Source organism: Solea senegalensis, linkage group LG5, assembly GCF_019176455.1.
Source record: "Solea senegalensis isolate Sse05_10M linkage group LG5, IFAPA_SoseM_1, whole genome shotgun sequence".
Classification (NCBI taxonomy): domain Eukaryota; kingdom Metazoa; phylum Chordata; class Actinopteri; order Pleuronectiformes; family Soleidae; genus Solea; species Solea senegalensis.
The window spans coordinates 5,961,768-5,976,768 of NC_058025.1; the positions used below are offsets into that span (position 1 = coordinate 5,961,768).

The 15,001-nt window shown below is 41.8% G+C and overlaps 1 protein-coding gene across 1 annotated transcript in view; it reads right to left on the reverse strand.

Annotated features, from left to right (window-relative positions):
* adgrv1 (adhesion G protein-coupled receptor V1) overlaps nucleotides 1–15,001 on the reverse strand; it is a 136,379-nt gene that overhangs the window by 36,751 nt on the left and 84,627 nt on the right. The window contains exon 88 of the mRNA XM_044025690.1: nucleotides 14,402–14,502. Coding sequence (XP_043881625.1) covers nucleotides 14,402–14,502 — 101 coding nt within the window. The remainder of the gene's footprint in view (nucleotides 1–14,401; nucleotides 14,503–15,001) is intronic.

Consider the following 15,001-nt stretch of genomic DNA (forward strand, 5'->3'; position numbering starts at 1 on the left):
AAACCAAATCAGTCATAAGTCCCGGTCCGGCTCTCGGACGGCGTCAACTTAGTTGCATTTAGTGCTCTCTGCTGTAGGAAATGGAGGCCATAAAAGAGTCTTTGAGAACACACAGATCCTTAGTTAGAGGATGTGGTGTCATTATCTACACCGTAAACATCTCCTTATCTAAATGTCACAAAAACAGAGCCCCCCCCTTTTGTTTTTTACGGCCCGAAGAACCAACTGTCAGTCAACCTCAGAGGTGATGTTTGTTTGTAGCACATCTCTGGTGGCCTGGAGAATTCTTCTCCATGTCTATATATATATAGATATATATATAGATATATATTCAGACTGACTTTTATTTACTTTTCATTGACAGCAGTTGGTAAAACTATCAAACAATCTCCAAACACAAGACAATGAATGACGAGTGCATGAGAGAGCTGGGGAACATGACGTCATTGTTTTCCTTAAGGAGCGTTTTCGACGTCTACGCGGAAACACGAGGCCGGCGTTTTGCGATATTCCAAAACACAGTGTGAACCGGCCCTGAGAAGATGCCCCAGGAAAAGAATATACAATGGTACAAGACATAATACATGGAAAAACCCAAATGTTCTAGCAAATATAAGGTCCAAGAAAGGAGACCGGTGATACGCCGCAGCACCAAACTGCAGTGATGAAACAATAAACAGCAAGTTTCTGCTCCCAATCAATAACCCTGTGTGCTAATGCTGAGGCAGCTTAGTGAACCATTCGAGCTAAAAATAGCATCCTCCCCATGCATTACATCACTGAGGGGACGGGGCATTGGCTGTCTGGCTATCCATCTAGTCTTGTGTCCAAAACACTCTACCCACACTTATCCCCTCCTCCCATCTTTTCCTCATCAACCCCACCTCCTCCTCCTCCTCCTCCTCCTTCTCACATCCCCCTTCTCTCTAACAGCTACCGGTCTGATCTAGCTGGCTCCAGCCGCAGCCTGCACCCTGGGTGTTTCCTTTAATGCCTTTGTTCAGAGACATAGAGTGAGATAAAAAAAAAAAAAGAGAAAGAGAAACATGAGATTATCATCCATGTCATCATTTTCTCACTCATGTGGTGAATTTCCATCAAGCAGCTTCTTTCAGTCCTCTTACATCAATCCCACCATCTCATCCTCACCCACAGGCTGAAGTTTCCAGCCTCTTCTATCCACCTCATAAAGAGAGCAAGTATATATACTATATATATGTATATAAGTACATTTAATACGGTTGGAGAGGCTTTAAAGCAGCAACAGTGTGTGTGTGTTTGTGTGTGTACGGTGCAGACGTGCAGGAATCATCATGCAGCAGGAGCCTGTGTTGTTTATGCACTGATGCACACGGGGGACAAGGAAGTTGCACTGAGCAGGTCACGTGACGCCGGGCTGAAAGCTGGGTTAGTGGGCCAGTGTGTGTGTGTGTGTGTGAGGAGAAATCAAAGTGCTTCAATATTTGCTGACAAGACACGCAAAAATAAAAACAAGTGTTGACTTTGAAATCAGAAAAATCCCAAAACCTTAAAATCACCATTCTGATCGACACGCGAGACTAGGATCAATAATTCCCATCTCTATTAATGTTTTCATGTGAACGTGCGGATTAATAATCTGTCCACATCAGTCTATAGTTTCTACTATTCAGTCACTACAATTAACAAATTAACATTGAGTGCAAATACTGAACTATTAGGCTCGTTGAATGCTTAATTACTTGTACCTGTAGACCTTAAAAAATCACAATATGGTTTTATATATATATATATATATATATATACATATATATATATATGTACATACACATTACCTGCTATCCTGGGTCATATAAAAGAAAAATAATATCATTTAAATTCCATGGTTTTGTTTTAGTGATAAAAAAAACATGCTTGCAACAACAAGCATTTCCTCAATGAATTACTTGCCATAAAGTACTTGTTTGGCCCATAAAATGTCAGAAAATCTCAAAAAGGTGTGTCCCAAACCTGGAAATGATGATGTTCTCGAATGTCTATTTGTTTTAATTACATAAACAGACTCGGATTAATCAATCACTATTTTGATAATAGTTTAATAATCAATTAAACAAAAATATAATCATTATAGCAATATAAAACCTCCTTTCAAAGTGACTAACATTAGAATCATTGCCACTGTTTTTACAACATTTATTGACCGCGCAGGCGTGATAACGAGCAACTATTTCAAGTGTTTATTTTCCCTTTTCAAAAAAATGCATGTCCATTTGCTTAAGGTCATAATGCAGGAGTAAAGTTCACAGGTGTTTTGAGTTAAACCTCGAGCTGACGAGGCTTTGCTGAGGCAGCTGTTTGCAAATAAACAGCCGCCCCCGTTTGGCGTGTTTCACATCCAAACAACCACAACACTGCATTCTCCATCCGCCCGCCCTGACGTGAGCACACGCTGCAGTACAGTCGTAGCCTGTTTATTTGCCCGAGCGAGAGACGCATATTCTGGGAATCTCTGATATTCCCACAATAAATGACGAGCTCCAAAAGAGCAGCAAAAACGAGTTTGCAGTGATATTGTTTGAAAGTGAGAGATTGAAGAGACCATTTTTTATTTTTGCTCTTTGCACTTTAACTACATAGATTTTTCCTTTATGCATAATAATGTAAACAAAGCCAAATCAACGCACTTTGCATTAACGCAATTACGCATTGGTTTGTGCTATCGGAGAAATTCCAATGGTTTCTGAAAGCTGAGAAGTTGCCCGTCAAAGCACAACATGTGGTTATTGCGGGAATTTCACTCGTGCCGTTGCAGGAAGCGTCTTTGTCGCCAGAGAGGAGAGAGTTGGAAAAACGTCTGTACATAAGTTTGCATTTTTTGGACATTGAGACAAAGACTCAAACAAATGTGACTTTAAATATATTATTATATTAATAAACCATATTAACATGCAGTAAATTGTAACTAATGGCCAGATATTGAAAGTTATTCTGGAAAAAGGGACAAAAGCACTTACTCACAGGATATTTTCTGGCCCTTGAAGGTTAAAATAAGCAAAACAAAAGTCCAGACAGACATTTTGAAGCTTAGGTGTTAAAGGGTTAAGAGGTTTTTTTTTTTTTTAAAAAAAAGCTTTCTGAATTTTCAGCTTCTTAAATGTGAATATTTTCTGGTTTTGCCCCATTAAACAAATAAATCATTGAAACTGAAAGACATTTGAGAACATCATTTCCAGGTTTGGGACACACTGATCAACATTGTTTAAGATTTTATGGGCCAAACAGTCATTTGTTGCAGCTCTAATTGGGATTGTTGTGGTTTTAGTGCATGTTCTACAGATCCTGATGCTATTTTTTATTCCTGCCACATCTCTGACACTGCTCATGCAACGTACATGCAGAGAGCAGAGCTGCTGCTGACTCCTCCATACAGACTATCTCAGCAGTAACCTCCCACATGAAAACACATTTAGCTCTCGTCCAACAGGCCCTCGTCTTCTCTTTCCACCCATTCACACTCCGGTCGACACAGCCAGCGTCTGCTGCTGCAAAAGCTGCAGCTGCTTTCCATCACAACAGGGCGACTTTCGAGAGGCCTCTTGAATTTCCTTCCTCAACATCTGGTGTTGAAGCAGTCTGGAGGCCAGACAGACGAGTCTTTGCGCCGCACGGCACGAGACACATGAGCACAGAAACTGAAACCAGCTGCGCGGGGTCAGCTCCCTGAACACACACATACACACTCTGTGGGTTCCTCTACCACAAAACACACATATACTATGTGTGTGTGTGTATGTGCGCTTCAGTGCATACATGATGTGGGTGTGCACTGATCCACCAATGGAAATCCTTGGTTTAAACACATTTTCTTTATGCTACTTGATACGAAAGCTCAAAAACTCCACCTTCCCATGTGCATGCTTATATAGATGTACAATATCTCATGTTCAACCCTTGTTTATACTGTAAATATCAAGTCCACACTGTATACATTCTGTTAACTGTCTCTAATTCACATTCTATTTCACGTTTTTACAGCCGTATTGTTTCAATATTGTACTTTCACATATGTACGTTTATTGTTTATCATGTTTATCTTTACTGTCTTTGCTGCTGTGACAATGTACATTTCCACACTGCAGGGCGAATTGAAATCTTATCTACCTATTTTATTGGTTAATATCAATAATTATAGCGACATGAGGAAAGTTATTGTGTTTTTTTGACTTAAGTTCAGTGTGGAGGATGACTACTGTATACAGTTTCATTCTCACACTTCCCCTTTTTCATTTCCTCTCGAGCTACTTTCACTTCTTAGCTGTCAAATTCTCATGGTGTCAACGCTGCGATCAGCTGTTCGTTGTCTCACCGCTATCTTTTTAAAAACTGTAGTGCAAAAAAAGCCGTTTCATTCAAATGGTTGTCACGTGAGTTCACATAATGCCGTCTGTGTTTCAGGAAATGATCGCGTCTATAGGTACATGTCTCACCACATTGATCAGAAATCCCAACAGTCTCATTCACTGCTGTGGAAACTGGCTGTCATTGATCCTGTTAAAGATTACATGTGTGTGCGTGTGTGTGCGTGTGTGTGTGCAGAGTGACCCGCAGCAGCTCACAGTGTCTGACTATGGCTGGAGGTGAAGACACTCGATGTGACAGGACTGTGATTGAGTTTAAATGTCCATTCATGCTGCTCCTGCCCACACACTCACGCTGGTCTCACATTCTTTAAGTGGACCCTCATAGACCTAACCCCTTACCCGAACCTTAACCATCACAACTAAGTGCCTAACCCTAATCTTTAACCTAACCCTAAATCCAGGTCTTAATTTTCAAAAAACCTGTTAAACTTGTGTGAACCAGCCAAAATGTCCTTTCAAAGATTGTTTGTTTGTTTGACAATTGGTCCACACAGCAAGACATGTAAGACACACACACGTGTTAGTTTCCACGACTTCAGAGGACATTGCATTGACTTACATTCATTTCCTGGACACTTACTCCAACCTTAACCATAATTACTACTGTCCTACCTCAGCCTAACTTTAAGACATGCATTCACCTTAATATGTAGTCATTCATGTAATGGGGACTTGATTTTTGTCTCCATAATGTGGCCTTGTAAACAGATTAAGGTCCCTACAACATAAGCAATACCAGCTACACTCACACACAGTGTTCATTGCACCCCACAGTCAAATTTGGACTTAATCAGAGACACTGCTGTGCTCTCATGTCTCCGTTGCCTCTCTTAATCGACCGTCTATTTCTTTTTGTGCCGAAATTAGACTGAAGCGGCACAATTATGCCACAAGGACTTTGAATCAGCCCAATATAGTTGTAATCTAGCTGTAAACTGTTGCAGCATTTCTGTCTTTTTCTTTGTTAAATCTAAGCTCCATTAGAGAGGGTTCACACAGTGATACAGTGGCTAGTGTTGTTGCCTCACCGCTCAAAGGTCACCGGCTTGGATCCTGGGATTTTGGTGCCCGGGTCTTTCTGAGTTTCGAGTTTGCATGCTGGTGCTGCAGCTTCCTCTCACAGCCCCACAAAACACACAGACTGAGGACACTTTAAAGTTCACTGCAGGTGTGAGTGTGAGGGTGAGGGTGAATGATTGACACCCTGGACAGGTCACTTGGACCCAGCCCCATGACCCTCATGTTGAGGATAAAACAGTGCGAAAAATGAATGATTTGCTTGTTCAGATTCTCTATAGTGAAGAGAAGGGAACTCATTCAGAAAAATGAGATTGGGCGACTTGGTCCTGTGCTCCTAAACTGTCCCGTCATAGAAATAATACGAGCTCAGAGGAGCCATTGACCAGCCACTTCATTCACTTCTGCTGTTGAACTTGGTTCTTACTGTGGAGCTACAGTGCCCCCTACAGGTCAGAATGTTGAGGAGCTGTGTGTGTCGACATGTCTCATGTGTGTAGACTGGAGTGACTTAAATGTATACATTTGCATGTGTTGCGTGCACATGTGTTTCATAACTGTGACGACCAGGAGCCACAGTTGCCGTCTTTCCAATATTGTGAGCATTTTATGATTTACTTCTCCCTTCTTCATTTCCGTCTCCTGTTTAACATTTCCTGTTCCAGATAAAGGATGACAGAGCTTTATTACTTGTTTTGCCAGTCCGGGGAAATGTGACGTTTGAAACTGCTTAATTCACAGTTACTTAAACATACAAACTGTAAATAGCTTGTGGGGACACAGGAGCTGCTCGGCTACTTACTGCTGCCTTGTTTGATACGTATGTGGCACTGAGTTGAATCTGAACAAAGCATTTCAAACACCAAAGTCACAAGATAACATATTTGAACTTACTGAGGGAGGCAGAAGGGCATTAACCAACCTTGTGTGGCCTGATGTAAAAGTGCAGATTTTTCTCTATGGACTTTGGTAACGGAAAAGTGCAGTTTATAATCTTGTGTTTCAAGCCAGAAACGGCTCTCTAACAACGAAAAAACACAATCTTAAGATATCAACTACAGCAGGAGTAGATTGTATTTGGTGTACATGTTGTTAAGTAAGTAAATTAAGTTTTTCTCTCTGTCTCTGATGGCGTAGAGTGTCCAGATCCCAGCCGGGGTCACAGAACAGCCGTGAAATCAACTTATTTGGCTTTATCAGCAAATTCGGTGTCAAGAATGTGTCAATGTGTCAATATCTCATATGAAACGTGTTCAAATGCACACACTTTCAATTCTAATACACGGCAAAGAATGTCCGCACAGCAGTTCCTAGAAAAACCTCTTTATCACCAACGAGGTGAGGTCTTGAGACAACAACTATGACACTACCTGAAAAGAATCTCGGTCAGTAACACCAGCGACCTCAGGAGTTCTAGGTTAAGCCATGTTTTCACTTTTGCAAACCTCCAAGGTTCACTCCACTCCACACACAAAGGTCTGCCAAGACAAGCTGTCAAACTCCAAAAATAGAGCAGGGACTTTGACAAGTGAAGGCTCCCACTTTGTTTATCACACACACACACACACACACCCAATGTCATCAACCCGACCACAACCCAGATGACTCCACAGAATCAGGTAAAAGGTGGCTGTCGCTCCATGTGTGGGATCTTTTAAGTAGAATGCGGCGGCCCCACAACAACGGCTATTGTTACGTGTTAACAGTAACAGATTCCTCTGTGACAGACAGTACATGTGTTATATAGTGACCTTGAAAACCAAAAGAATGAGCCTGTCGCAATGGAATGAGATTACGAGGAAGCCCACGACCCCAAGTGATCTTACTTATCTGTTAATTGCATTATCTCTATAAACTGATAAAAGCAGGATAAAGAGCGGGGAGTCATTACCTTGTTAATTCACATGTCTTTGGAACATAAACTTGCAATACAGACCACTCTGTAGATATTGCAGCTGGATGTACACATTTATATAGATCATATCAAAAGCCCCAGTTATCAACAGATGCTCTCTTTTTTCACGGCAGGATTTTCCGTTTGCCGTTTCGTGTCTCGCGGCTACCTGACAAGGTAGCTGGAAATGGAGGAAAGTTCATGGAAACGTATCTCGGGTCAGCAGCTGTTATGACAACAGGACATTTGGCGAAAATGAGAGTGCAACTTCCAGAGTCCACAAAGGTCAGAGTCTGCCGTGGCCCAGCAGATGATTAGAAAAATGAATTCCTGCCTAAATGGCACATTCTGAATAAATGCACGGTCACAATGAATCACACGCACACACACACACACTGCTCGCAATGAATATTATAAATACAGCAAAGACAATACGTAACAATAATGAATTAACGTTTAATATAGGGGTCAATAGTTTACCAAGGAAACCAAATAAGGATTCACGGATGGGTTGATTGTGGCAGTGTGTCTTTTCCAGCTCACTATGCCATGATGTAATCCAGGCAAGAATAATGTCAAACCATGTTGCTAGAAAGGTAACCTGACTGATTCATGAATAAGTGCTCGTAATACTAAAAAAAGCAAACAGTGTGTCATTAAAAGTACTCCACACTTGAAGACTACTTCATATCCCGAGGAAAATGGGGAGATAAAGTAAACACAGCATGCTCTGTGGACCAGTTTGAGACAAAGAGAAGGTCACATACGATATGTCTTTAAGTCTTAGGTCTCATTTAATTTAGTGCTGCAGACGTTTTTGTCTTGTTTAGTGTGATATAAGCTCTGTGAATTCAATACCACTACAACATAAAGTGAGGCTGAAATTTGGTTATCTGACTGCTAGGGTAATCAGTGCAATATGCAAAGAAATGACAGGTGAGGAAACTGTCACTGTCACTGATCTAAACAATGAGGAGTCTGAATAGATTTGATGTCAGAATGTCAGAAATCCAACAGGACTGTGGTTTGAGTTTTGACAGACATCCAGATTGGCGAGATAAGTGTCTGTAACCAGTTTTGGTAAAATGCAACATGTCATTGGTCAAACTGATGAGTCATACAGGATGTGCTTGGCCACTTTCCCAGAGATAGACAGACAAAGAGAGGTGCAGCCACAACGAGGAGGCAGCTAATAGTAAGAGAGACATTACTCATCATTTTCCAAAAAATAAAGGTTGGGCCAGACGAGGACCTTTTGGGGATTACCCTTAGTGTCTTGCTGCTAAGTGGCTAGGACAAGACTGAGCATAAAGTACTATAAAAAAGGGAAAGTGTTTTTAACTTGGGTGTTAAGATTGTAGCGTATAGTTTGAACCTAATTTATCAGTATCAGGCAACAACAGCAAGGTCATGACAAAGGAAGATGCTGCTGAGGAGTCAATGCAACATGCCAGCAGAGCATCATATGTAAGTCCACTGATTCAAAAAAGACCATCTTCACCTCTTTACACACAGGCCCTGACCGAGTGTACTTTACACTCTTTCAACACTTGCCCGGCCATGAGCTCAATCTGAGAAATGGTGTGTGAAGCAATACTGCAACCAAAAACAACCAAAGAGTAAATAACTTTCACTATGGAGAACAATTTTGTTGAAGCAGTACGGAACATTAAAGGTCCAGCGTGACAGAACGAAGCTGTGGAATGGTATGTATTTTTTTTTGCCTTTCTATTAGGAATAGCACCAAAATAACCAGCCCCAACTGTTCCATTTTTTGGCACCCTTTCCTTGGAGTACCAGAGTAAAATGGTGCAGTCGCCAAGGTTGGTCAGCAGAAAAAGTCTATTCTCATACAAAGCTTGATGTCTTGATGAGATAAGGAAAAAAAGAGCTGCTAGATATCCTCCATTGTTGTCTGCTGTCTTGTTATCGTGGCACCAGTACGACATTACACTACATTTCACGCTGATATGGTCATCGGGCACAGCCAACACGCAGCCAACCAAGTGAAGGTACTGTCCTTAGCTGAAACGCTCGACCCAGGGCTTTACCATTACAATCCACACAGTACTGTACCAAACACAGCTTTACTTGTAGCTTTGTTCCAGCCAGGCAAGACACTATCTTGCTCGTCACATGCCAGTAATTATGTTCCTCTTCTTCATAAACTTGCACTTCAAAAATGCCAAACACACATCCTGGCTGGTTTGTCAATTCAATTTGCTGTAGAAACACTGGATGTTGATGGGACCATGGTGGCCCGTGTAATACAAGGCCCCATCTAAAGTATATAAAAGGCTCGTCTGCGTAGATTCCCATTCATAGAGGTCAGTAAATTCAATAAATCAGTAGCAACTGGACAAGGAATCCACGGAGGATACATTCCTGGGTTGAACTATGCTTTCAGCACTGGAGAAGCCTCTGGGATAAGAGGGGAAATGTCTTCAAGAAATCTACAGTACACGTCAACTTCCTCCTGATTCATTGACTTTGCGATATCAAACAATGTTGGTTTTAGCAATGCTTTCACATCCTCATTTTGTACACTTGTGAGAACTGGCACAGAAAATGAAAAAGACCGGCCCATACAAGCAGACAAAAATACTGTCTCTGTTTATTGGCTTAATGATTGATGGGCATGATGGAAACTGATAAACTTCCTCAGGAACAGCAGAATTGCTCACTTTATTTACAGTATAAAGCCCTGTGTTGATCTTACAGTTTTCAGAAGAGGAGGGGGCAAGGTCTTGAGTTACGCAATTCATACTTCCCTTTATCCCAGAGAGCTGAGAGACTGCATGCGCTCTTGTCCAAAAACCTGGACCCCCCCCTCCGCCCTCAACACCACCACCACCTACACTCATGCTGACGACAAACAGGAACTTTTAGGAATCTTGACAGCAATCGCACCACTTCTTTATTCTTCTCCGAGACAGGAAGTGACAGTGTCGGCTGGGAGGTGAATAAGGTGTGTGTGGAAGGTTATGTTTATGTGTGCGTGCGTGTGTACACGGATGCCTGTGTGTTTGCCATTGTGGTTTGAGTAGCAGACTTCTGAATGCTGGAACCAGTCCCAGAGCTAACAGGAAATCCTCTATAACCAGAACTAAGAGTCACCTAAACACCCTGATACTGGAATAAAACTGGGAGGACGGGGGAAAACATGTGCGTGGGTATGGCTGTCTGGTACATGAAGGAACGTTTTATTACAGTAGATATACTGCATTATCAGAGTGTAATATAATATTAGACAGAGATCAGTAAATATAAAGCTGTATTCTGGCAGTTATTCTAAGAGACAACAGATGCAAGCTAAAAACAAGCTGTGAGAACTCCCAAACCAGGGCAGCGAGAAAAGATTGACGTCATGTTTTCTGGAAGACAGCACAAATTTCTCTGTACAGGACTTAAGGGAGCTTGATCATTTTCAACTATCGTCATGGTTTCTGCCATAATAACCCAGAATTGAGCAGCCAGACACAAGAAATGGATGCTTGACAGTCTGTGACGTTAGCTAACATGATGAGGTTAGAGGATGGATTGTAAACACAACCGTCCAGTTTAAGTTAACAGTTAAAGAACAGACTGCATCTAAAGTCAGGCTAATGGGGGCTTTTCCATTACACAGTTCTAGCACTACTCGGCTCAACTCGACTCGACAAACCATTGTTTGTGGTCACATTTATAACAACAACATGGCAGTTTCCACGTGCCTGTTACCAAAACCGAGTCAAGTCGAGGAGAACCAAGTAGTGCAAGAACTGTGTGATGGAAAAGCGTCATAGCTATCACCTGTGACAAGCTAGCATGAGAGTGGGCATGAACCAAGCCTAACTTGATGAAACCCATAAGTCCAGTTAAAGAACAGACTGCAGTTTTTCAGGCAAACTATCACCTTGAGATAAATTAGCATGATGGACGTGAACCCACCCCTGTTTAGCCAATGAAACACAAAAGGCCAGAGAAAGCCTGCAGCTAAAGTTAGCCAGAATACCACCTGCGAGATAAGCTAGCATGATGATGGAAGTAAATTGACCTGTTTTGTTTGTGAGACACAAAATTCCAGTTAAAGAACAGTCGACAGCTAAAGTTTGCTTTTACTTCTCACTTTAACAGTTAATTCCACTTCTGTCTTAATTGATTCACATTAAGTCAGTTGTACACATAGTACTTTTACATGTTGTGTGCATACAATATACCACTTATAGCCTTGTTATCCACTGAAACTCCTAGTTCTGACTTCAAACCTCAGATGTAAATGAAAGACACTATTTACTCTCTCTATCTTACTCTGTCAGTAAGATGCAAAGCTGGAGCACGCATGATGATGATTTGTTATGAATTTTCATAGTTTTGAAATCTGGACAGTTGATAGAGCACAACCACCAGTAGCCTGTGTTAGGTTTATTTTTACCCATGTGGACGAATAACAACACTGAGGGGAAAACCACTTCACTAAAAACATTTATCTCTCTACAGTCAGTGTTTGGTGAGACGAGTGCAGACACAAGTGATCTGTCTCCTAGGGACAGAACAAAACAACATGAATAACATGTACATTTGCACACACTGACACAAATGGGCTATAGTAATAAAATTCCTTGTTTTATTTTAGTGGTGAGTGAATTAAGTTTTATGTTCAATTTCAGCCACATGAGGTGGATACAGATATGAACGTGCAGCCTGGGGAGGTTCACTTACACAGTACATATGCACTGGGTAAATTTCCACTCTGCACAGACAATCTTCAGTTGTCTTGCTGAGGGGAGGATGGACTGATGGCCAGAGCCAGACGCTGTCCCACCCGTGATGTGACAAAAACCTGTGCATACACTGTTTGTTGTGGTTTGCAGAAAATGCAGTGTAAAGGTACTGTATATTCTCAGATTTTCCACAGCTTTAGAAAACAAAAACTAAACTGGAACTGCCAGGGCCAACTTATTGTGTGTAACAATGGGGAGATGAATGAATGGATTTTTTTTCCATGCACATATATTATACTCTTCTCACTAATCCAGTGCCTGGGGACAACAGAGCTGAGTTTTGTTTTGTTTTGACAGAAACAAATGTGAAGGAGGAGATGGCAGACAAAATAAAACTAAGAATTTGATCATGTTATTATTTTAATCTTGCAAATGTTACTCTTACTCTTTTAATCTTCTCTTTGTCTCCTTCTATTGTGTTCACAGTCCTCATGCCTCACTGTCGTTGGTGGTGTTAAAGTCAAATGTTCTACCATCAGTATCCTGGGGCGTGGGACATATTTTGACAGCCAGACAAATTAAGACATTAGGATTAGTTCATTTAAACTTCCTAAATTTAACCCTGAGCCTCTACCTTTCACCTATTTTTTCCAGCTTGCCTCTTCCTTCACACTCCTGTAGTGTAGGATATGATTTGACTTATTTTTTTATGCAACTGTGGCTGTTACACACAAAGACATCCGTCACCGCAGATGGAGAGGGGTCCCTCTGTCAGAGGTGGCTTGAGCTGGATGTGACACTTCAAATTGATGGTGAGACATGAGCAAGGCTAAGACCCAAAAAGACATTTCTGCCTCTCAGTACATCACTTCCATCAAAGACGCAGAATCCTTTTGCCATCTTGATACATGAATTTAAATGCTTTGCCTCATGACAACTTTGTACAAATAATACTTAGGTTTTATTAAAATCAAAGTCGATTTACCAATGTGTGGATCTAGATTAATCATCAGTGAGTCTGAATGTCCATTCAATCATTTGACTTTTCTCACTATTATCTCCAGGTGCATCAAAATCACAGACAGCCAATGGCCTTTAGAGTCAATTGATGTTCACGTCGCCTCTCTTCAGTTTAACAGTAATACACAAACGCGACTACATGGCAGCATTAATGAATTGAATTAGTTGTATTACTTAAATGAATTAAATTAGTGTGCTTTAGTGTTTAACTGTGTGAAAATACAATTCAGCCTCAATCATCTTGAAGCAGCTAGTGGACACAAACAACAGCAATCTGATCTCAGATTTAAGACGGAAAAACACAGCATAGTTCAGACAATGACGTCAAATGGTCTATTTTCATACTGCACATCCTGCACCGGGCGTGCATCATTATCTCCAAATTACATCTTAATGCCAGCATAAGCACATGCAGTTCAACTTTCAGTTTGTGAATGTGGAATCCAGCTGGGCCTCCGTCAACTGGCCTTTGACTAGAAAGCCAAAGAGATGCAAGCATGCTGGGTTTATATATATATATATATATATATATATATATCACGATATATATCACAATCTCCGACACGTGCAAACCCAAGGGAAAAAAAGGCCTTGAACACAAAGTACAGCATCAACAAAGGAAACAGGATGGAATTTTCCATCCAAAACAGTCTAAGGTTCAGGGGCTCTGCCTGGGCCATAAACAGGCCGAGCCCGAGGTGGTTCGTCCCCAACGACAGTCTGCTTTAGTAGGGGTTCGTGTTTGTCAACTGAGGAGAGGGGAGACCAGTGGAAAATTACCAGTCCCGCACTCATTCATGCACACACGCACACACATACACACACACAGTGGGGTCTACGGCTAATGTGACAGCTTGCGTTTTTTTAATGGGCGAGGGTGCGGGGGGCATGGTTGCGTTGTCAGGACGCGCCGGGCCCGCAAACGACGCAACCAGCAACATTCACTGATGATGTGTCTCTGCAAATTTCCACGAACATAGCGGTGACATGTCTGGTGGTCAGTCAGACTGGGTAAGTGCGTGCGTCTGTGTGTCTATGTGTGTGTATGTGTGCGTGCACGCAGTTAAAAATATTGAATATAAAATACAAATGTTTTGTTCTGTCTCTGTTATTAATTATACAGAGTGTTACTGTGTGTGGGCAACTGATCCAGACACTGCAGAGAGATGGATGTCTCTATCATAATTTCCAAAGGTGCCCTATCCATCTGCATTTGAGTCCAGAGAGAGAGAGAGTACGCGAGGGGAATACTGAGGTCTCTGCCTTCATTAGCATTGATTTGTGGGTCTTTGCATTCACTTTGGTTGATATACTGAAGCACTGTAGCAGTGGACACAAAAGGATCATAGCAAACAGAAATGTATTACCTGGGTTCCAAGGCAGCTCACCATCATGTGAGTGAGCAGTTTGGCAGTGAACATTGGGAAACGGGAACACAGCACGTGTGATATGATGGCCAACGCGAAGCCTGTGAGAAAATATGAAAGCCACTTTTATTAATAATATATTATAAAATATTCACAGGAATTAACAGTGGCTATGTATAACAGTGCCGAGGAATACAGGCGACCCAAGTCTGAGGAGAAACTGTATCACAGAGAGCGGCATGTAAAGCCCGGGACACACAGCACACATGGTCGGCCGTCATATAGTGTTTGAACACATGCTGCCAAATTCGTCTTCCAGTTTCCCCTTTTCAAAGACAAATACAGACTACTGCCACCTGCTGGTAACGGTAGACTCACACGTATGCATCATTTTAATGCTTGACCGTGGGTGGACCTGACACTTGGTCCTAGAGGTAGCCAACAGCGGCTAGCAGAGCAGCGTTTGCCATGGCTAACCGCGTAGCAAGAGTTGCTAACGTTGCTAAAGTGATGGTGATTTGAAGTGCACTTTCTGCCATTGCTGGGTGCACTTTAAAGGGCAAAAACATCGGCAACAGATAGAACAACCTTGTCTGGGTT